General features: G+C 28.9%; 2 protein-coding genes across 2 annotated transcripts; both read left to right on the top strand.

Annotated features, from left to right (window-relative positions):
* Positions 1-4,341: 4,341 nt before the first annotated feature.
* LOC129883039 (acireductone dioxygenase 1-like) lies at positions 4,342-7,659 on the top strand. The gene is made up of 4 exons (XM_055957586.1): positions 4,342-4,466; positions 4,555-4,737; positions 6,668-6,907; positions 7,301-7,659. The coding sequence occupies exons 1-4, from the start codon at positions 4,455-4,457 to the stop codon at positions 7,427-7,429; spliced, it is 564 nt and encodes a 187-aa protein (XP_055813561.1). The 5' UTR covers positions 4,342-4,454; the 3' UTR covers positions 7,430-7,659.
* Positions 7,660-21,574: 13,915 nt separating this feature from the next.
* On the top strand, positions 21,575-23,118 carry LOC129883699 (acireductone dioxygenase 2-like). The gene is made up of 6 exons (XM_055958311.1): positions 21,575-21,751; positions 21,870-21,964; positions 22,048-22,162; positions 22,275-22,399; positions 22,692-22,765; positions 22,898-23,118. Exons 1-6 carry the CDS (start codon positions 21,589-21,591, stop codon positions 22,983-22,985), a joined length of 660 nt encoding a protein of 219 aa, XP_055814286.1. The 5' UTR covers positions 21,575-21,588; the 3' UTR covers positions 22,986-23,118.

Genomic DNA, 23,118 nt, shown 5'->3' on the forward strand with positions numbered 1-23,118 from the left:
CTACTTTTCATTGATAATACTTTATTTCTTATGTTTATTTTATGATATGAACTCTTGCTCCTAGATATTCACTCTGTCCAATACTTATGCATAACATTTTTTTTGTTATTTTATGATATGTTAGGTAAAGAAAATCAGACGAATTAGAAGCACTTACTGCTTTTGGACTTTTGATGAACCCACATACCTATTCGTGGGCATTGATTAATATCTAAAAAATAGTACCACTTCTTGATATTATGAAATACAACTGAATATTGAACATATCTGGATATTTACAAAACAGTTCTCTTTGTTTCAATTTATATCACACAATTAAATTTTTTCATAATTTTCAAACTTTGTGTCTAATTGAAATTATATCACATAAATTAAAATAAAAGGAGTACTACTTCTTGATATATGAATACTAGTGAGGGAGAAGGATGAAAGATAATTGAGTGATAAACATAGGAGCGACTGAGGGTGTGGACTGATTTGGAGTAAAAAAATAAATTAAGAAGATAATTAAGTGGGTTGAGCTCTGTTCAACATATATGACTTCAAAAATGGTACATAATTATAAAATAGTAGGATAATATATAATAATTTGAAACTATAAATAAGGTTAGTAGATATAATATAAATGTATATTTAATTTGAGTATTTTACTTAAATTCTATAGTGAAAATATCCAATTATAATTTATCTCGACTTTTTTGGTAATTACTCGAATTCCTTTTTTTTTTCTCTAGATTTTTGATATATACGAATGACGCTAATACATCGCGATTTGATATATAGGTCCTTTTCATTATACATCGCTAGTTGATACAAACCAAATATTGTAATATCAATAAAACTTATGAATCAGCTTATAAGATCTAATATATCATGAACACAACAAAAATAACAATACAACTTATGTTTTACTGATTCATTTTTTATTTGGTTTGTATCAACTAGCGATGTATCATGAAAATGACTTATGTATCAAATCGCGATATATCAACATCATTCTTATGTATCAGAAGAGAGATTTTTAAAATTTTTATGAATGATAGAAAATAATTGAAAATATAAAAATATAAGGTGTGTAATTTGATAATTTTTTCATTTAATAATTATGTAGTTTTTCCTTAATTTAATCAATCAGGGAGTATGGGCCTACAGGTCTTATTTGTGGGCCATGAGGCTGGAAAGACTTGTAGGGCTCAGTTAGATAGGCCTCATTTAATGCTGAGTCAGAGTAACAGGTGGGCCGTGTGTCTCTACTGGAGAAAGCCTGCTATACGCTGTAAATGGAAATGGAAAAAGTAAAATGCTGTCAAATCTTATTTACTGAAACCTCGCACGTGCACCTTCTATTTTTTTTAAAAAGAAAAATATATATTTTTTATTGAGGAATTTTGCGTCTCTTTAAAAGATGCGTGTCTATCAAACTGTATAGTAATGAATTACAAGTATGAAGCGTTAAGGATATTTGGTGCTAGGATATTGCTACAAGAATGAAAATTGATTTCAAGTGTTTTTTTAATATCCCTCAAGTTTTAGCTTAAATTCTATTTAGGCTTGAGGTTTGAATATAGACATTAGTTTGAACGAAAATGGCTTTGGATAAAATTTTATAGACATAAAAGGGGAGGAGAAGAGAGGAGATACCCTACATGAGTGCCAATATTTAAGTAATGCATTAATAAGTTTATATATTTTTGCACGTATATTCATCGCAGAATAACTTTAACTATTGAAATGTTTAAAATTTTATATAGCTACTAGTTTCGGTAAATATATGATTGATCTTCAATCATTTTCACTTGAAATTCATGCTTGTCAAGTCCAACTCCGACGCTGTATATTTAATATTTTTCAAAAGTATAAATTAAATAATGATGTTTAGATGAAATTCATTTTTTCGTTTAATTTATGTGACATTATTTGACTTGATACAAAAATAATTTAAAATATACTATCTAAAATAATATATATTTATCTGCTATAAATTATTTTATTAAAAATAAAACAGAATTTTCAATTTGTTATGTTTTTAATTATGTCAGTGTGATATTTTTACAAAGAAAGCACCCTTAGAGGATTTTTACGAATAAAAAATGGTTGGTCCAGTGCATGGAACATGCTACTATATGTCTACTTATGTTAATGCGTTGGCATTTTTTTTTTGTTACCATAAAACATAAATATAGAGTAGTTATTATATTTTGCGTGATATCCCTGTATCATGTTTGGTTCATTTGGTTGGAAATAAGTTATTTCAGAATTAATTATTTTATAATTAATTATGTTAGAATTGTTATTCATCTTTAATGTAAGATAAATAGAGCACTACAATTTCGAGAAAAAAAAACTAATTTTGTGATATGAAATAAATTCATTTTAAAATTAATCTCGTAATTAGTTATTTCCTATCCTCTGTATCAAACAGGCCCTTAGTCCATAGCTTGTAAGTTTATGCCAAGTTTATTTCTGGATAATTCAATAGCAGCATTTGGTGAAATGTTCAGATTCACAGAGGTTTGTTTGGAAAGTCATTCTAGTAATTCGATTTAATGTAATTGGGTGTAATTACACTATCTGACCTATTTGGTTGGCTAGGTAATTACTTAGTCAGCATATGTAGTTGAGTGAAATTGACGAGGTGTAATTACACTCTTCAATTCACATGGGAGGTTGTTAATTGATAGTAATTACATGGTGTAATTACAAGTTGATTATTTTTGAATTTCTTTCTTTTATTTTAATTTTAATTTTTTTCATTTTCATTTATTTTTTTATTTCTATTATTTTAAATTCTTTTTATTTTTATTATTCTAATATTTTTTATTTTATAATATTTATTTTCCATTTCCTTCTCATTCTCAAACTTTACTTCATGTGATTCCATGCAATTTTTCATATTATTTTATTTATTTAATTATTTATTCTATGTTTATTTTTTCATTAGCATGATTTTATTAGTATTCTAAGTTTTAAATTAAAGTTGAATTCATTTTTGAATAAAGTTATAAACTTACATTTTTCCCTTGTAAATCATATTTATGTATGTTATGTTGAAATTTGACTTAAGAGTATTATCTTAAATTTTTATTTTGAATTTAGAACTTATGTTATATTTTTAGTTTCATTTATTTTTGTGGTATTGACTTGATATTTCATATATTACAAGCTATTTATTTTTTAATTAGATTTAATAGATTATCTTTTTGTCAATTATTTTAATAACTTTACTATGATATTACACTTATAATATTTAATATTTTGTTAAACATGCATTTCATGATGTTCGTAGAAATCTTGTATTTTTATTTTTTATGATTAATTTAATTAAAATAATATTAATTTGAAAAATTAAATTGATTTTTATAATATTAGTTAAGAACATATGTTTATTAATTAATATATTTTTCAAAAATAATAATATATTTCTTAAATATTTAATTTAATATTATTTATAAATATTCTTATTTGTATAATATAAATTTTTAATTTTAGATAATTAACTTTTAGTTTTAAAATCTAATATAATCTTATGATTACACTTATACAATCAAACAGCACACTTATAATTACTTTGTGACAAACAAACAAATCAAAGTAATTACTAAGTTATGTAATTATTAGCCTGATAATTATTATCTTAGTAATTACATCAATTCTAATTATCAAGTGACTTTTCAAATCGATCCATAATAAATGTATGGTGTAGAATGTAAATCTCCATCCAATTATAGATATTTTATTTGATTAAACTAAGAGAAACAGCCAAACAAACTTTCGCCACATAAATTTAAATGAAAACCACAGTGCACACGTGGCATTTTTCAAAATTATTATGATGATATTTTCTCCTTTCCACATTACTTGAACACTTTTTCATTTTTTATGAAGAAATTATAAATCAAAAGATAATTTTATTAATTCAACTCTTAAAAAAAAACTCGTTAGGAACTTTATAAATAAAATATGAATACTTTTAAAAATTTTTAATTACAAGGGTAATATAAAAAAATTAATTAATATTTTTTTAATTTAATAAGATGAACAATTACTATGAATAACCATTTTTAGTATAATGACCAATTAATATGGTTAATAAATAGAAACATATATTTTACGTAGCATAATATGACTTCGCATAAGACATGAATTGCCACGTAAAATATATAAAATTATTTTAGTTTAATCAAAATATAGATTTATTTGGTGTGAGAGATAAGAAATAATAATCTGAAGATAAAATATAAAATTATTTTATTTTATTTTTGATTGAAAGTATTAACTAGTTATAAAATTATTTATTTTATTATTTATATTTTAGCGATGGAATAAATTATCTGCGGATAGTTAATCTCACGAGGCGAACCAAAGGACCCTTGCAATATAAATTAAAGAACATTACTATTAGGCCTTATATTAAAGTCCAGCTTTCCCAAGAATAGTAAGCATCAGCTGAAGAAATGGCAATCGAGGTGAGTTTCTAATTTATCTGATTTTCTATACTGTAGTGTCGGAATATGTGTATTAATCATTGATTAATTGATTTGTTTATACGTTTAGGCGTGGTTTATGGATGAAAATTCAGAAGATCAGAGACTACCTCACCAAAACAATCCACCGGAGTTTGTTTCTGTGGAGAAATTGGCAGAACTTGGAGTTTTGTACTGGAAATTGATCCCTAAGGATTACGAGAACGACGAACAATTGAAGAAAATTCGTCGAAGTAGAGGTTACAGTTACATGGTATTTGCGTTATTCTCCTTCTTTTCTTTGTGCTTTAATTTTTTTCCTTCAATTTATGTTGTGGGTGTTGCTTTAGTCTGCTGAATAAATGGAAATTTTAGACTTTTTTTCTGGTTTATCTTTTTCTTAATAAAGGGGCTAATCTGAGGAGTGTTGCTTTTGATTTACTTAATAGAATGGAAAATGTGTACCTTTTTTTGTTTATCTTGAATTGAGAAGAAACTGTTAAATTATGAAACGGAGTAGTAATTATCTTTCAAGCCCTTGGAATCAGACTCTTGCGAAAACGTGGGTTAAAACTGTGTACAATAAATCCTTGTTATTCGGCCCTTCCGCTCATAGTGGGAGCTTTAGTACACCCGATTACCCTTTTATTTTTGGTAGTAATTATCCTAAGTGTTTCCCAACTTGCGCATTCCTATGATATGAACTAAAGTCTGTAAATAAATTTGCTTTTGGAGTAATGATTTTGATTCTTTTCAAGTCTGAGTTGACCTGTCTTCTGAATTCTAAGAAGCACAAACAGAGGACAAGGTTTAAGACTACCTCGCAGCAATCTGTCAATTTTCTACTCTAAATATTTGATTGGTAAATCTATCTGGATATTAAAAGATTGAGCTTCTTTAAGTCTTCAGCAATGCAAAGGAGGCTAGAGACATTTATTGCAGTATCAATGGGTAGTTTGAACTAAGAAGTGATCCCGAGATGAGAATGATGTTTCTGCTGAACTGTATGACAAAAATTATGGCATAGACATGCGATTTATGGAATGAAAGAGTTAGAAACTTTCTATCATAAACGCGAACTTCTAAGGTGACTTCCAAATAAAAGCTCTAATCTTGAACTTGAAAATTACTATTTTCAAGAATTCTCATCTTTTGTGTGGAATAAATAAAGTGAGAGATGTTAAGTGGTAGTTATATGTTTATCATTCAGTGTAGTAGGGTGAAAATGATCCAAGAAGGTAGTGATTGAGCTATATGTGGACTTTCAGCAGGCCGGGGAGATAAAGAGCAGTGATGAGTATGCAATTAATATCATCTGAATCCTTGAAATTCTTCGTTTTATTCTCCCATACTTTTCCATTGGTGAACAACCAATTAAAAGTCCTCTATACTTTTGAGTTTCCATTAGCCCCTTTTTATAATTGAGTTTTCTGCTCAAATCTATTTGCACACAACATTCGATTCCCTAAATAGGAACTTCTTTCCTAGGTTTTCATTATTCAACAGATCTATTAGTTCCTCATGGAAGGACGCAACTCTGGTGTACCAATTATCGTGCCCAGAGCTGAAGCCGATTATTAATGGATTTTTTTGTCAGCTCTCTGTAGAATACTCATTTGGCCGAGGGCTAAAAGACTTTGTGTTGTGATATATGCTGACGATCATTCTTCCTTAGGCTTGAGAAGGGTCATCGTTTTTGGCTGTTCCATGTTTGTTGTATTTCTGCAGGGGTACCCCGCTAATGCCGTGTTTTAGGGTTACAATCTTGCCTCTTTTTTCCGATCTTTTTGCTGTATGTGCTTTTCAAGTGGAATCTTTTCTCTATTGAAGACTTATGTCCAAAAGGAAAGCGACTGATGGTGAATACAGAATTGCCATTATCGTAGCACATTAAACTTGTGCACACCATACCTCAGCTCTTTAGAAGTGTATGGTGTTCAGCATAAGTGGTCATCTCTTGTGTTCTTCGTAGCTCACAAATAACTCGACACTACACAAAAGCAAAACTTGCAACTTCAAATTCTTGGTTCTATTAGTCCATCGACTTAAAACGTAGTTTGCGCACTGATCTGTGTGATTATTCTGTTTGTGTTATGTTCAATGATTGTAACTATTGTGTCCATTTTAAACTCTGTTTCTTTACCAGCTATTCATAATGAGCTGCACCATCATTTTCTTAATCCTATCATGTTTTTCCTTTGAAGGACTTGCTGGATTTATGCCCTGAGAAAGTGGATAACTATGAGCAGAAGTTGAAAATTTTCTACACGGAGCACATACATGCTGATGAGGAGATACGTTACTGTCTGGAAGGGAGTGGATATTTTGATGTGAGAGACAAGGATGACCGCTGGATTCGTATCTGGATGAAGGCCGGTGATATGATCGTCCTGCCTGCTGGGATTTACCACCGGTTCACCCTCGATGCTGGTAACTATATCAAGGTGTGTTCAAGTTCGAGTTTCTCCTTTATGAAGCATAGAGTAAAAGATTCCACTTACCAGTGACATAAATAAAGATCATAGTAGAATAGTAGCGGAAATTACACCTCAAATATCTAGAGTGCATTTCGAACTTAGCGAATCTTATCACTACATAATTGATAATCTAAAATTGGTAGTGAAATGACTCTGTTCCGCGTATTTCTACATATTGTTAACAACCCTTAGGGGAATGGACTATAGTAGTTCAAGCTCTATCCAAATCAACCAAAGAAGTGAATTTCTCCCAGTCAAACTAATTGGTAATGCAACTATATAAGTTGCAAGTTTAACGGCGAATATGATATCTGATTATTGTTTTCGTGAATTTCACTTTTTTATGATTTTGTTGTGCAGTTGATGAGATTGTTTGTGGGAGAGCCTGTATGGACACCTTACAATCGACCACAAGAAGATCATCCAGCAAGGAGGGATTACATCAAGAGTGTTAATGAAAGAGTAGGAGTGCCTCTTGCAGCACACTAAAGACATTGAGCTCTACAAGAACAAGTTTGCTGCATATTGTTGTATGTTTGTATAGAATATATCTTATGTATATCTGGAGACAATGTAATAATCAATAGTCTTATTTCATGAATATATATCTGGACTGGGTGAATTTATGCTGTGTTGAGATATTATGTCAATGGCCTGTGGTATGACAGAAAACAAATTTGGGGATTTTAGTAAATAATTTGAGTTATGGTTTTATTAAATGTTCCTATATTTGCAAATGAAGATTTGAATATCAATGTCTTTAAAATTATTTGTTACTTTTATCTTTCATAAGGCGACGCATGCGTCAAAATGAGAGATCCAAAGTAATGAGAAAATGACTTGTAACTGAAAGGGTAAATGATGGAAGAGAGGGTGGTGATCGGATTTGACTGGAGGCAGATTCCGGACTAGCTAACTAAGCGCGGATGAGGCGGGCAAGGAGAGCGCATTGCTATAGGTTCGATACTTGTTTAATAATTTTATACAAATTTAAATGGCTATTTGTACATAGTCAAACTTGAAGGGTATAGATGTATTGTTTAACATTTCTTTATACAATTCTTTTTGAGTTTATTATGGCAGTTTTAAATCGCCACTTTTGCAACCAAAATTTAAAAATTATTTTGGTTATTTAAACCACCATAAGCAATTTAGCGATTCTATATATAATTCCACAATTAAATCTTATAATTGCATTTTATGAAATTAAAACCCTTCGTAATAATTTTAACGCCCAAAGAATTAATCATTCGTAAATATTCATTATGTATAGAACATAAGTACCCCAAAATTATATCATCGAGATTTATTATAAATTATACATTAAAATAAAAGAGAGAGTTGTTATATACAGCGTGAACGAAAGAAATTTTGGATGTCAAATATTTATAACACAAGTTGATACATACTTTGCAATAACAAAGTTCAAATTGCACCATGTGAATGACCAATTATGCTAAACAATATTCAATAATATATATGCACAAAATAATTATTAAAAAATGACTATTGCTTAAAACAGTTTATTATCCCCACCTTCACTTAAATAGTGTTTAAACATTCAATACGAATACAAAAAGTTGCATTCCGATGGGCGATGACAACGAGGATTAGCAGTTTTAGATTGTACATATAATACATAGCTACAGTTTTTTTAAAAAATCATGAAATGTAGTTATATTAGTTTTAGATTAAAAACTAATATTTTTAATCGTTTCATATTGGAATGTCGAACATGTTAAAATCATATAACCTTGAAAAAAAAATTCAACTATCATATTATTTTTCAATAATACAGAAAAAAAATGTTTACACTCACCCTTACACCCACCCCACCCTCCTCAATTTTTTTTTTAAATATTCTACTTTGCATACACCACCTCCACCCCCACGATCCTTTCATCACCCCCATGACCCCAATACCCCGACCTCTAATCCAATTTGTACAAAAAAAATATTCATGTAATTGTAAAAAAAAAAGACTTTTATACTTAGTATTTTTTTAATTATATTATTCACAATCTAAAGATATTAGATTGTTAATATCTCTCTCCCCCCATCTCCCCTCCTCCCCCTACTTCTAATCAAAATTTATTTGAGTGAAAATAATTATGTAATTACAAAAAAACTTTTGCATTTAATATTTTTTCTTATTATATTGTTTACAATATAAAGATTTATGATTGTCAAAAATAATTTAAATTTTTATTCTACTTTTCTCCTATCTCTTCCATTTAAAATTTATAAATAGTAATATGTGTATTATCTAATTACTTCATTATATTTTCAAAAATAGTTCAAATTCCCCAATCCCATCCCCAACCCCCTACTGTATTTTAATTACATTACATTTCTCTAATTTGACTTTGAATTAAATTTATTTTTTTGTGTTCAAAGAATAACCAGTTGAGTTTTCTTTTCTCCTATATCAAAATATAGAAATTAGAATAGATAATTTTATTATGCATAATAAAATAAATGAAATATAAATTAGAAGAAGACTCCGAAATAATCTAATGTGTTAGAATTTTTTTTAATTTAAAATTTTAGTTAAACACTTTATAAAAAATATATATATAATTTCATCTTATATTTTATTTTATTTTAAAAAAAAATCTACTCATCATAAAATTATTAATTTACCCTAAGAATTAAAAGACATCTCATAATGCACGTAAAATTTCAATATGAATTTTAAAGAAAAAAGTAAAGTCATGAATAAAGTATTTTAATATGTAACTTGTGTACATTGTGTTTAATTATACTCTAATTTACATCATTATCTAAGTTATATTTTTAGACTATGATTTAACATTCAGTGTTATGGCTTACTCACATATATTTTAAAAATTATTTTATTTAATCTTTTCCATTTTAAATTCAAATTGAAATTCAAACATTATCATATTAATTTGTTAAAAGAAGATTAGTTTGTTATTCTTCTTTTATCCTTATTTTTTTCCAAATATAATGTGTTTATCATGTAATCTATATATTTGAATTAAGATAAATATTTAAAAATGATGAAATAATAATAATAATAATAATAATAATATTTTAAACTGATATTATTATAATTATTATACTGCTATTATTCATATCAGTTAAAATATTTAGATACCCTTTTTTATAATATTTTTCTCTTTTAATATATATGACGGATTTATCTATACTTACAGAAAAATAAAATTTATTTCTTAAATATATATATGAGATAAATAATTTTCAAACACACATAACATTAAAAAGATGAAATAATTGAGCACAACAATATTTTAGTTGAAAATATAAAATATTACAAACTATTCTCCTTTATTAAATATATATATATATATATATATATATATATATATATATATATCTTTTGTTTAATATTTAAATTAAATATATTTAAACTATATTGATTGGATAAATATAAATTTACAAAAGATAATAATAATTTAAGAAATTATTTATATTAAGGCCAAAAGAAAAGTATGAAAAGGAGTCTACCAAAATGTCCTTAGTATATTCATTTTTTTAAAGACCTTATATTTATCTTATAAATACGGTATTTGGTTAAATATAAAGAGTCTCCTTTTCAATTAATGATTCTTATCAAATAAAATTTTATCTCAATTTAAATTGAATTATCTATACATATAATTTTTGTATATTTAGGTTGATATTGTATCAAATTATGCAGTTTAGTTTTTGAAATTATTTTTTAAAAATTTGATGATACTTTTTTTTTGAATTATTAAATTCGATGAAACCATAATTTATTAACAAATAATAAGTATATCTTAATATGTGAATAATTTATATGCCAAAGAACTTTCAATTCAAATGCCTCATGTACTTTTTCTTGCTTCCGATGTATTTTGTTGTTTTTAGTACTCATATAATATAATAATTACTTCTTGTAATACCTGCAACACAAACAAACACACACAAAAATACAAATTAGGACAGGTACTTAAATAAATAAATCGATACTTTCCTTGCTAAAATGAAGTAAAATATAAACCAATTCACCCACCCCGACCCCCATCCACCCCAATAAAAAAATAACATCATATTAATCATCATGTGATAGAATTTGGTTTATTAAAAATTAAATTTAATAACTCAAATTTCGATTGAAAATGAACCAACAAAAAATATAAGGAAGAATTCAAATAGTAAACAACACAATATATACCATCCAAAATCAATTTTGCACGTAAATAACTCTGAACAAAAGCTATTGAATTACCAGTTACTCAATCTTCTTGTTTTCATCAAAAATTTCTTGCAATATTTGATTAATAAATAGATCATCACAAAAAACACATAAAATAATATGAGAACTTATTTTAATAAAATAATAATACAAAAATAATATCAAAAGTTAGCATTTAAAAAGCTAAAATGCTTGACTAAAATTCTCAATAAAAGAAATTTTTGTTTTTCATTTACATAATTGAATGTATTTATTTTTATTAAAAAACAAATGAACAACATTAGAATGAAAAGTAATACTTACTTCAATTCAAGCTTGTATATAGTAACCAAAAAAATTAGTCTATAATATATGACCATCACTTATCTGCATTTAAAAATGAGAATATTAACACACACAAAAAAAAGACTTTCTTGAAAATGAAGAATATAATAAATAAATGTATCATAAATATAATTACCGGCAACAAAAGAAGAGAATAAAGCTTAATATTATATAGGAAAAAAACTCAAATATGCCACCAAACTTTGAAAAAAGACTCATTTATGCCATCCGTTAGAAGTTTGGCTCATTTATGCCATTACCATTTGAGAAAATGCTCATCTATGCTATTATTTTTTAGGGAAAATTACCCATTTACACACATTATATTACCATATTTACTAATACTCCCTACCCGTTGAAAAAACATCAAAAATCCCTCTTTTTTTTAATCTCTCAATCTTTCACTGATACATCATTTTTACCTTATATCAGTTTTCCTACATCCACGCCTAATCTTCAGCCTCGTCATCGGCAATTTTTTTTTCCAATTTCAGTCCATCTATTACTCAATTTCAAGCTTCTAAGTAAGGTATATTCAAGTTTTCCTTAACTGGTATCTCACTTCATTCTCACCTCCTTCGATTTCCTTTGTTTTCTTCTGTAATTTTTTGTATTTTTTACTCATATTGTTCTCTGATACAAATGGAATCCGCTCCATCTTCTACTGTTGGTCTCACTCAGTTGAATAAAAATCAATAAATTCTTGTTTCACCGGACGAGGTTAGATCCAAACATCGTAATGATCCTTCAGTGATGGATAAGGTACGTGAGAAATTGAAGTCGAAATCTCAAGTTCAACATGCACCCAAAGAAGCCGATAAGAAGAGGTATGAGTTCATATAAGATGTTTTTTTTTTAAATGTTATTTTTTCGGAAGATTTACTGCTTCTGATACATATAGTTTATGTATCAGAGTATTATGTATCAAGCTTTAATGCTTCTGATACATAGTATTTTGTACCAAATTATCATTTTATGTATCAGAATCTTATGTATCAAGGTTTAATGCTTTTGATACATCGTATTTTTTGTATCAAATTCTAATGTATCAAAATTTAATGTGTCTGATGCATCTTCTTTATATTATTTTTTTTAAATGTCATTTTTCTGAAGATTTACTGCTTTTGATACATCTAGTTTATGTATCAGATTCTTACGTATCAAGCTTTAATGCTTTTGATACATTGTGTTTTTGTATCGGATTCTAATGTATCAAGCTTTGCTGCTTCTGATACATATAGTTTATGTATCAGATTCTTATATATCAAGCTTTAATGCTTCTGATACATTATATTTTTGTATCAGATTCAAGTTGTATTTAATCAGTTTGCCATGTCAATGCAGGGAATAAAGTACGTCATCAAGAAGATCCCCTCACACTCCTTGAGATTAGGAACTGCATATACGACTAATTTTATTGATGATTTCAACATACCTTCACGATAGTGTTTTTTTAGAAGACTGAACGTACTGATTGGTCATCGCTTGATTCTTACAAGGATAAATCAATCAGTAACATGCTTGAAGCACATCACCCTTTTGCAGTTGAATACGTTGAAGGAATTGCGTAACAAGGAAGCGATAGCTTGTGAGTATTAACAAATATGCATATTTAAATCATTACTGTGTCAATTTTAATTTTTTTAAAGTTGTGTATTCCTTTTTTTGCAGGAATTGTGGTATTTTCATGGCTATTTTTGCTGAATATCTTAGTGATGGAATTTCTATTCCAAATACTGGACTACATGCCGAATTCTTCCGTTCAAGATATGCCACACTATTGTGGAATTATGGTTGTCGGAAGGCCAAGAATGATTATGTTAGCGATAACGATGATCCTAAAAAACCTAAGAGAGATTTCATATCTCCTAGTCAAGGAGAACCGATGGACGTCGAGTAGTTTTTTTTTTGAATTTTGTATTAGAAGAATGTATAATTACCAGACTTTTAAGTTTTTCTCATGTATGAAACTCTAATATAAGATGAAAGTTTATATGTCATATTATCATGTATCAAACTTGACTGCTTCTTGATTCTGATACATACTATTAATGTATCATATTCTAATGTATAAAACTTGACTGCTTCTGATACATACTGTTAATGTATCATATTCTAATGTATAAAACTTGACTGCTTCTGATACATACTGTTAATGTATCATATTATAATTTATCAAACTTGACTGTTTCTAATACATACTGTTAATGTATCAGATTCTAATTTATCAAACTTGAATGCTTCTGATATTGTATATGTATCAGCATCTCATGTATCAAGATTTAGTGATTTTGATACATCTTGTTTATGTATCAGAATCTCATTTATCAGCTTTAATGAATCTGATTCATCTTGATTATATATCAGATTATCATGTATCAATATTTAATGTTTCTGATACATCTTGTCTATGTATCAACACCTCACATATCAATCTTTAGTGTGTCTGATACATCTTATTTATGTATTAAATTCTCATGTATCAAAATGTAATGATTCTGATACATCATGTTTATGTATCAGCATCTCATAAATCAAGCTTTAATTATTCTGATACATATTGTTTATTGTTTATGTATCAGAATCTCATGTATCAAGATTTAGTTCTTCTTATACATCTTGATTATATATCAGATTATCATGTATCAATATTTAATTATTCTGATACATATTGTCTATGTATTAGCATCCATGTATCTATATTTAATGATTCTGATACATATACAACCTATATCAATACATGTGATGTATCAGCCACAATTCAGTTGAAAAAAATAAAACAATCTTCAATGTATCAACCCTTTATATGTCGAATATGTCGAATGATTATGTATCGGTTATCCTCATTTATCGAACTTGAATTTACATCACTACCAAGTATCTTACAATGAAAATAATTACCAACCATTCATGTATCAATTATTGATATTCAAATACTATTCTGATTAATTGAAATATGTATCAAATACAACCTCTAAAACTATAAAAAGCTGTCTTAATTTCTCTAGGAACTGCTCATCAGGCTGGAGCATTGACTATTTTAACATTCATGATTTTGTTCAATCACACTGTGCGACGACCTTCCCCATCACTTCTGAAGACAGTACCTACAGTCATAAATATGGTATGATGATATTAATACCATAACTTCTCATAGAGCATTGACATTGTTAGGTATTTTAAATTATACCATCTGTGATCCTTGCACGACTCGCAGATTATTTTTAAAAAAAAATGTATTTTTTTCTGCCCCTCTTGTTTTCAGATGTTTTGAGAAATTTTGAATGATTAATCTTGTAAAAAAAATGTAATCAGTAGTATCGCGATATTCATCTTGAATCGCTTGATGAAAATTAAAATTTGGATTGAATTTTTTTTGCACTGATGCTCTGTTTTTAAAATTTTCCATGATCTTCATAACTTTTTTGTTCTTAAAAGGATTTTTTACCCTATTTAGCACTCTAATTGATTGAAACAACCAATCATAACTTAAATTACGTTACTATTCATAAATAACTCACAAGCATTAATTATTTTACACCAAAAAACTGATGTATCAGGAAGGTGAGTAATGTATCAAAAATTTGAAAAAAAAAAGGAAATCGGGTAATTTAAGAAAAATGAGGGATACATTGTAATTGAGCTTTTTCACTATGGGATTTAGATAAAGTTTACTATTTTTTAATTCCAATTTTTGCAAAACCACACAACAACTTTTAACACTTTCTATTGGATTTTTGAATCAAATGTATTCTTTTTGCTGCTTCTTCTTCAAAAGCACATAAAGAACACCAAGAACTCCAAATTTTCAACTTTTTCAATTTTTCATTAAATCACCTCAAATTTTAATATTAGTATCCCTCCAAGTAAGACATTAAAATCCAATATCTTTTGAGCTGTTGAAAATTTTGAGTTCTTGCTGTTCTTCATGTGTTCTTGAAGAAGAAGCAGCAAAAATAATATATTTGATTCAAAAATCCAATAAAAGTGTTAAAAGTTGTTTGGTGGCTTTTGTAATGACCTTAAAGGTCATTTTTGGAATTTTTATGAAATGACCATTTTACCCCTCCCTTTAGATGCCCCGAGTTGTTTCTGATTGTTACCGGGTGTTGATTTTTAGAAAATTCTATTAAAAGTTAAGTCTTTGAAAATTTTGAGTTTTCATAAGTTTTAAGTATTAAAAAGTGGTATTTGGGTCAATCAGAGCTACAGGTCTCGGAACGGAATTTCGTCGATTCCAGCAGCTCCAAAATGTTGAAATTGGCTTAGAAGACGTTATAGAATCAATTTTGGATTTGTAATGAAGATTTGAGGCCTTGAGTTGAAAATTTGAGGAACTTCAAGCCAAGGTTTGACTTTGGTCAACTTTTAGAGTTTCGATACTCGAAATAGAATTCTGACGACTCCGTTGGATTCGGGAGATGGTTTTTGGTCTAGAAAAAGTGTTGGTTGAATTTTTAGAGGTCCCGAATCCGTTTTGGTATTTAGAAGGCCTAAATTGGTTTAGTTACAACTTTTCGAGTTTTGGATCAACGAGATATCAAATTCAAATTCTGATGATTTCATCAGCTCCGGAATGACCAAATTAGGCTAGTAGCACTGTTGGAATGACTATCGAGGCAATCGATACGAGTTTGGGACCATTTGATGCTTTTGACCTTGAAAGTTAGCCTATGATTGACTTTGGTCAACATTCTTGGAAAACACGCTTGAATGAAAATTCTGACAGCGCGGTTAGTTCTGAAATATTGATTTTCATCTAGAACGACCCTTTGTTCACTTTCCGAGGATTTCAGACTAATATCGAGGCCCATTGTGGAATGTGGCTTAAAATGACTCAGTGTGGGACCACTTTTTATTAAAATGATTTCGTATGAGAATTATGAATGTGCCATTGAGTCCGGAATATCGAATTTAGTGGGGTAGCATATCTGGTTTATTTTTATCGAATTCCGAACGAATTTCGAGCACTCATCGGAGATTTTGGATTTTCCAAAATCTGATATTGCAGCAGCAGCAACAACCTTTATTTTGGATATTTTCTCCAACTTTAAAACTCCATAACTTGAGTTATATATATCCAAATTGGGTGATTCAAAGGCAAACTTGTGAGATTTTTCGTGGAGAATGCATTGGAGAGATTGAAAATGATTTGGAGCGTTCGATTTAGGTAAAATCATGATTTTATTCTCAGCAGTGTCTATTTTCGGAATGAATTTTTGAAAAACTTTGACAATTTATTTTTTGACCTATATAAATCTGATTTGGGTGATTCCAGAGGCTATCTTGCGTGGAATTTTGAGAAGAACATCGTGAAAGTTTTAGAATCTGTTTTTGGCACATCGTTCGAGGTAATAAATTGATTTTTAGCTGCAAATTTAGTATTTTTCGGAATCAAATTTTGTTGAATTTTGGAAGAGTATAACTTGGTCAATATAACTCCGTTTTGAGTGATTCTTGTGGCTAGATTGTGGGTTTTTCGCAAGAAATATCATGGTATAATTTGTTTTGATTGAGAGATTTTCGTTTTTGAGAAATCGACGTGTAAAGCGGTTGCCTTGTTTGTTTTCTTAGTTGAAAATGTGGAAATTGATTGTTTGATTGTCTTGCATTATTTTTTCACCCAAATTGTGTTATAAATCTAATTTGTGAGCTTGGAGTGACGTTTAAAACCTATTTTGGGGGTCAAATCCAAAATTCCTTATGCGGGTCCCACAATTCCCGTTTTAGACCCCGAAATTGATCCGTCTCCAAAAATTATGAAATTAGTGTCTAATCGACCATATTGACGTCGTGGTTCTATTTTTGACAGCGTGACAACATTTCGAGGTAGTTCAGAAAAGAAAAGCTCTAATACAGTGATTTGGAGCCCGCATGTTTAGCATACAGGTAGGCTACGGTTTTACCCCTCTTTAGATTGAGCTGGAATATGTGAAAGCATGTTGAAATAGTTGGAATTTGGGTTAGGTAGTTTGATTGTATATCTTAGGTGTTAGAAATCATGCTTTATGCTTATTATCGGGTTTTCGGATATTTAGAAGCATGTGTATCTTGTCGTTATTTGTTAGTATTATAAGGAGAGTTGAATGAGCATGTTGTTGATACAGTGGGGTATGTTGGCCTTAATATAGGATGTAAACTTACTTTAGATGTCCCAGTGTCATTCCGATGGACTTAGATCCTTGTAGAATGGTGTAGCGGGCTAGTGCCTGGTAATTTGGCCTTAGTTAGGCGTTACCCTTAAAAATATCTTCATCCATAAATCGATATAATCGTGACTTTTGTGATGCGTCGGTAATATTAAATTTCGTGATCGTTGACTTTGGCTCCGGTTCCAGTTTTAACGGCATATCGATTGACTCATTTGGGAAAAAGATTTTTTTGGTACTGTTGTATTCTAGTTGGGGAGTAGAATGTTTGGCATCATGGAATAAATTATCTGTGAGCATCAGGGTATCAAGTACCGGCCTCCGTTCTGAATTATCGGGGAGCATTCGGGTACTAAGTCCCGGCCTCTACCGACTTGCTAGTATGACGAGCATCCGGGTACCCAGTCTCGGCCTCGATCATACCGATGTATAACGGCGAGCATCCGGGTACCCAGTCCCGACCTCGACCACACTTATGTATTATGGCAAGCATACGGGTACCCACTCCCGGCCTTAGCCACTTTAAACATTCGGGTGAGCATATGGGTCCCAGTCCCGGCCTCGATCCCTAAGTCACCCCTAGATCGATTGACTCTTGGAGATTCTGATTTTGGAAATGATATAGTACTTCGGTCCCTAACATCGCTGATTCTTGGTTCCTAGCCTTGGTAGTTTTAGCTATTCTGTGTACTCGGCGGACTTATGGGGGTTCATCCGGGTTTTTACTTAACTTGCGCACGAGTGTCCCGGCTGGGCTTATGGGGGGCCAGTTGAGTATAGTTAGCTGTAGTTCTCATAGGTAGTACTCTTTCCCCCTTTTGATGCTTATGTTGACTCCTATTTAGGCTATTCCTCTTTTTCATATTGTTTTTACCTTTTCTGCTCAGTCGGCCTATGATGCTTACTGGGTACCTGTTGTCTTGGTACTCATACTACACTCTGCATCTACTTTCGTGATGCAGGACCGAGCACCAACTACCGTCGTGGATAGATCGAGCCTGTTGTAGTCAGCTTCGGAGACTAGGGTGAGTACTTGACATTTTTGGATCATTCCTGTCTTTTTCAGTATGGATGGCCGTCTTTTGCCTTTTAAGACTAGTCAGTTATTATATATATTTTTGGTTCACTTTCGGAACTTGTACTCATTTTTATTTTGTAGAAACTCTGTACTTGTGACTTCCAGGTTTTGGGAGGGATCTTTAGTTGTTTACATCATGTTTTGGTTTACTTCCGCTTATTCTTTCTGTCTATCTTTATAATTCGCCACTCTTGTTTAGTTTCTGCCCTTAAACCCATTACTTGAAGTTCCGAATTAACGGGTTGGCTTACCTACTAGAGGGTTATAGTAGGTGTCATCATGACCTAAAGAATTGAGTCATGACAGTTTTACAAAAATTGGAGTTAAAAAATAATGGCATGAATAAGGTTTTTTATCAAATGGCAATGACATAGATAAGCCATATATATAAGAGAGGTTAAGAAGCAAGAATCATATTCTAATTCAAATTTCATTTAAATTCGAATTCAAATATCATATCAATCTTTTAAAGGAAGATCTTTTTATTACTCATCTTTATCCTTAATATTTTAAATACAATGCATATTTTTCTTATAAGCTATATATTGAAATTGAGAGAAATATTTAAAATTAATAAAATATAATATTTTTTTCCTATGCTTTTTAGCTCTTTTTCTCATTTATTATATTTCCTTTCCCTCTTTTCTATACTCATTTATTATTTGAAATTATTTTCTAATTTTAGAATATTTCTAATAAAAGTCAAAGTTTATTGGTTAAATATATACATGATAAATAATTCGAAAAAATGTTCAATTATAACAACTCCTTCGACAAATTAAGAGTCTGAAGTGTAGCATCTCTATAATAAGAACAAAAGTCTAATTAGAACACTTAAGTGTGATAATTTCTATCTCTAATATTTATTGTTTAAATATTTTAATTCAAAATTAACAATTAAAACTTTTTATTACAAAGTATATTAACTTTGTTCTAAAACTTGTCACTTAGCTTAGCCACATTTATTTTTTATTAACTTTTTATTGCAAACTATTCTCATTTATATATATATATATATTAGTACCCGTGTGATGCACAGATAATATAAAAATATTATTTCTAATTTTTTTTGATTGTGATGACTTGTTCAGACATGTTAAATACTCCCTCTCTCTCCATGTCCCACCTCCTTCCCCACCCCTATGCCCCATAATAAATTTATATGAATAGAAATGAATCATGTTTTAAATTGTTAATATATAATTATCAAGTGCTTTTCTTATTAATATAAATCAAATCTAGTTATTTTGCTTACTCTTGACTTTCTAAATTGTTTGAATTTTTATTTGTTATTCATATTTTTCAATTTAAAAATTTATGGACAATAGTATGTCTATTATCTAATTACTTCATTATATTTTTAAAGTATTATCTCTCCCCCCCCTCCCCCATCTTTAAGTATATTTTTCTATTATATTTTAATTACTTTTTGCTAGTTTGACTTTGATTATTTTTTTTTGTGTGTGTTATACGTAATAAATAGTTGAGTTTTCTTATTTTTTTATTTCAGTATATAAAATGTTGAGTTTAAATTTAAGTTACTTAAATTTTTATATTTAAATGCTCATTGAATTCATTATTTTGGAGATAACTATGCTATTTTTATGATAAATTGAGGATCTTACTTTTTTTTCTTTATAATTTAGGAGAATTCTAACCAACTTAAATATCTATTACAAATATATAACTCAAATATAAATTGAAATTAGTGGTAAGTTTCAAAATGATCCTTATATGTGATAAGATTATCAAAATTCAAAGATTCTGAATTAAATAGAGACTTATTATATAGTTTCAAATTATGTACTATTAAATCTATTTTTTTAAAACACATCACTCATATTAATTCAGCTTAAAAAAACTACTTACATATGCAATGTGTGGGTGGAATAGGCTATAAAAAAATTCAGTGTTAATCAATAAAATAGATAGAAAATCGGTTATGTAAATATTATAAAAAAAGACCTTAAATAGGTCAAAAGGTAATAAAAAAGAAAACTTTTCACGTGAACGAAAGTTATTGAATTACCAATTTTTCAATCTTCTTGTTTTCATTCAAAATCTCCCGCAACATCTGATTAAATAAATAGATTATCACACACATACAAAAAATATATGAACACTTATTTTAATAAAATAATAATATAAAAATATAAAAATAATAACGAAAGTTAGCATTTAAAAAGCTAAATTGCTTGACTAAAATTTTTGATAAAAGGTTATCAAAAAACAAAAAACAAACAAAATAAGAACAAAACAAATTACTTCAATTCAAACCTGTAAATAATAGCAAAAACATTAACCTGTAATACGAATATCGCTCATTTGCATACAAAAATTAAAATATTAAAACATACAAAGTTTCTAAAAACTGAAGAATGTAGTAAATATATTAATCAATAAAGTTAATGATCAATAACAGAGAAGGAAACTTAATATTATATATAATTGTAGAAGTATGTATAAAAAAGGTTAAGAAGCTAGAACTCTATTCTAACTCAAATTTCATTTAAATTTAAATTCAATTATTATATCAATTTTTTAATGAAAGATTTTTTAATTACTCTTCTTTATCCTTAATTTTTAAAATAAAATGCATATTTTTTGTTATAAGCTAAAATTTGAAATAAGTATAATAATTCTATTTTTTCTCCTAAGTTCCCACCTTCCTCCCTTTTTTTTGCTCATTTATTTTCTTTTCTTTATTCTTTCCAATTTGTCTGTTTGTTAGATATTGAACCTAATTCAATTACTTGTCCAAGCTATATAATGAGACCATCCATCCCATTAATTATTGTTGTGGGACTTCTTCACATTTTTATTTTTAAAATGAACTCGCTAATGATAAATGCTCTTTAAACAGATTCTTATTTCCATTGCCTTCTTTTTGGGAATGGGTGTCATTGGTCATCTATGTGAAGAAGAAGAAGAATATGATAATAAGAGTCCTAGAGAAGAAGTCATAGAAGCATGGTACATGGATGATAGTGATAACAATCAAAGGCTTCCTCATCATGGAGAACCTAAGAAATTTGTGTCTCTTGACAAGCTCGCTGGTAAATATATATTATTTCCTCTGTTTTGATTTATATGATAATATTATTATTTTTTAGTCTATTATAGTAATAAAAAAATGACAGCTTTTAAAAATTTACTACGTACATGATATTTCAGAACTCGGAGTGCTTAGCTGGAGACTTGATGCTGATAAATATGAGACTGACGAGGAGTTGAATAAAATTCAAAAATCAAGTAGTTATCTTTTCATGGTATATATATAGAGAGAGAATTTTTACATATAATTAACTTTCAACTCAAATATTTTCAAGTACACTTATGTAATTTTTTTTAGGACGTTATTGAGGTTTGCCCCCAAAAATTATCGAATTACGAGGATATGATAAAGAAATTCTTTGAAGAACACTTATACATTGACGAGGAAGTCCGTTATTGTCTTGAAGGAAGTGGTACTGTTAGATTTCATTGAATATTGGACATTATTTGCAAATTAAATGTGAAATATATAATATAATATACTCTTGCTAAAGAAATTAAAATATGTAATTTTTTTTGTCATAGGTTATTTTGATGTTCGAGATTATAACGATGTTTGGATTCGCATTTGGGTGAAAAAAGGGGGATTGATTGTTGTGCCTGCTGGAATTTACCATCGATTTACACTTGATTCAAGCAATTACATTAAGGTACTTATTAGAGAACACAGCTATTCATAATTACATAAGGTAAAATGATGAAATTCAACCTTATACTTGATTTCCATATTCCTTACAGAAGATTCTAGTGTAGTCGTAAAGAGGGTTCAAAAATTTGTCTTAAGTTATATTTGATCAAATTCTATCCGTAATAACTTTACCTAAAAAAAATAGTTTGGTAAACGAAGATAGACCACAAAGATTTACGTGCTGTATTCTAGTATTATCTTTTTTTTTTTTTAATTCTGTTATATAAATTTCTGATTCCGCTGCTGATTTGTAGGCAATACGTCTATTTGCTGGTGATCCTGTTTGGACAGCGTACTATCGTCCACATGCAGATTATCTGCCTGCAAGGTCAATTTTTAAAACACCCTACACCCCCACCTTTTTTTTTTAAACCTTTTTTCTGCTGGTAGTTTTTTTGGTTAATAATTAAAAAATGGTCTTGCACATGGACACTAAAAAAATATATTTTTTTGTTTTCAGGAAACAATATCTTGAAACTTTTGGGTTGAGGGAAAGCACTGTTAATGCAATTAATGATGATGTTATTTATAGAGTTGACGAATTTTAAACTTTATTGGGCCGTATTTACCTCAGCTTGCACTGAATATTTGAATTTAACATGTAAATAATAGCTTAAAATTTTGAGTAACAGTATATTAAAGTTGTTTACATGTTGAGTGTATTCATGATAGGTTGTATGC

The sequence above is a fragment of the Solanum dulcamara genome, chromosome 3 (genome assembly GCF_947179165.1).
Source record: "Solanum dulcamara chromosome 3, daSolDulc1.2, whole genome shotgun sequence".
Taxonomy (NCBI): Eukaryota; Viridiplantae; Streptophyta; class Magnoliopsida; order Solanales; family Solanaceae; genus Solanum; species Solanum dulcamara.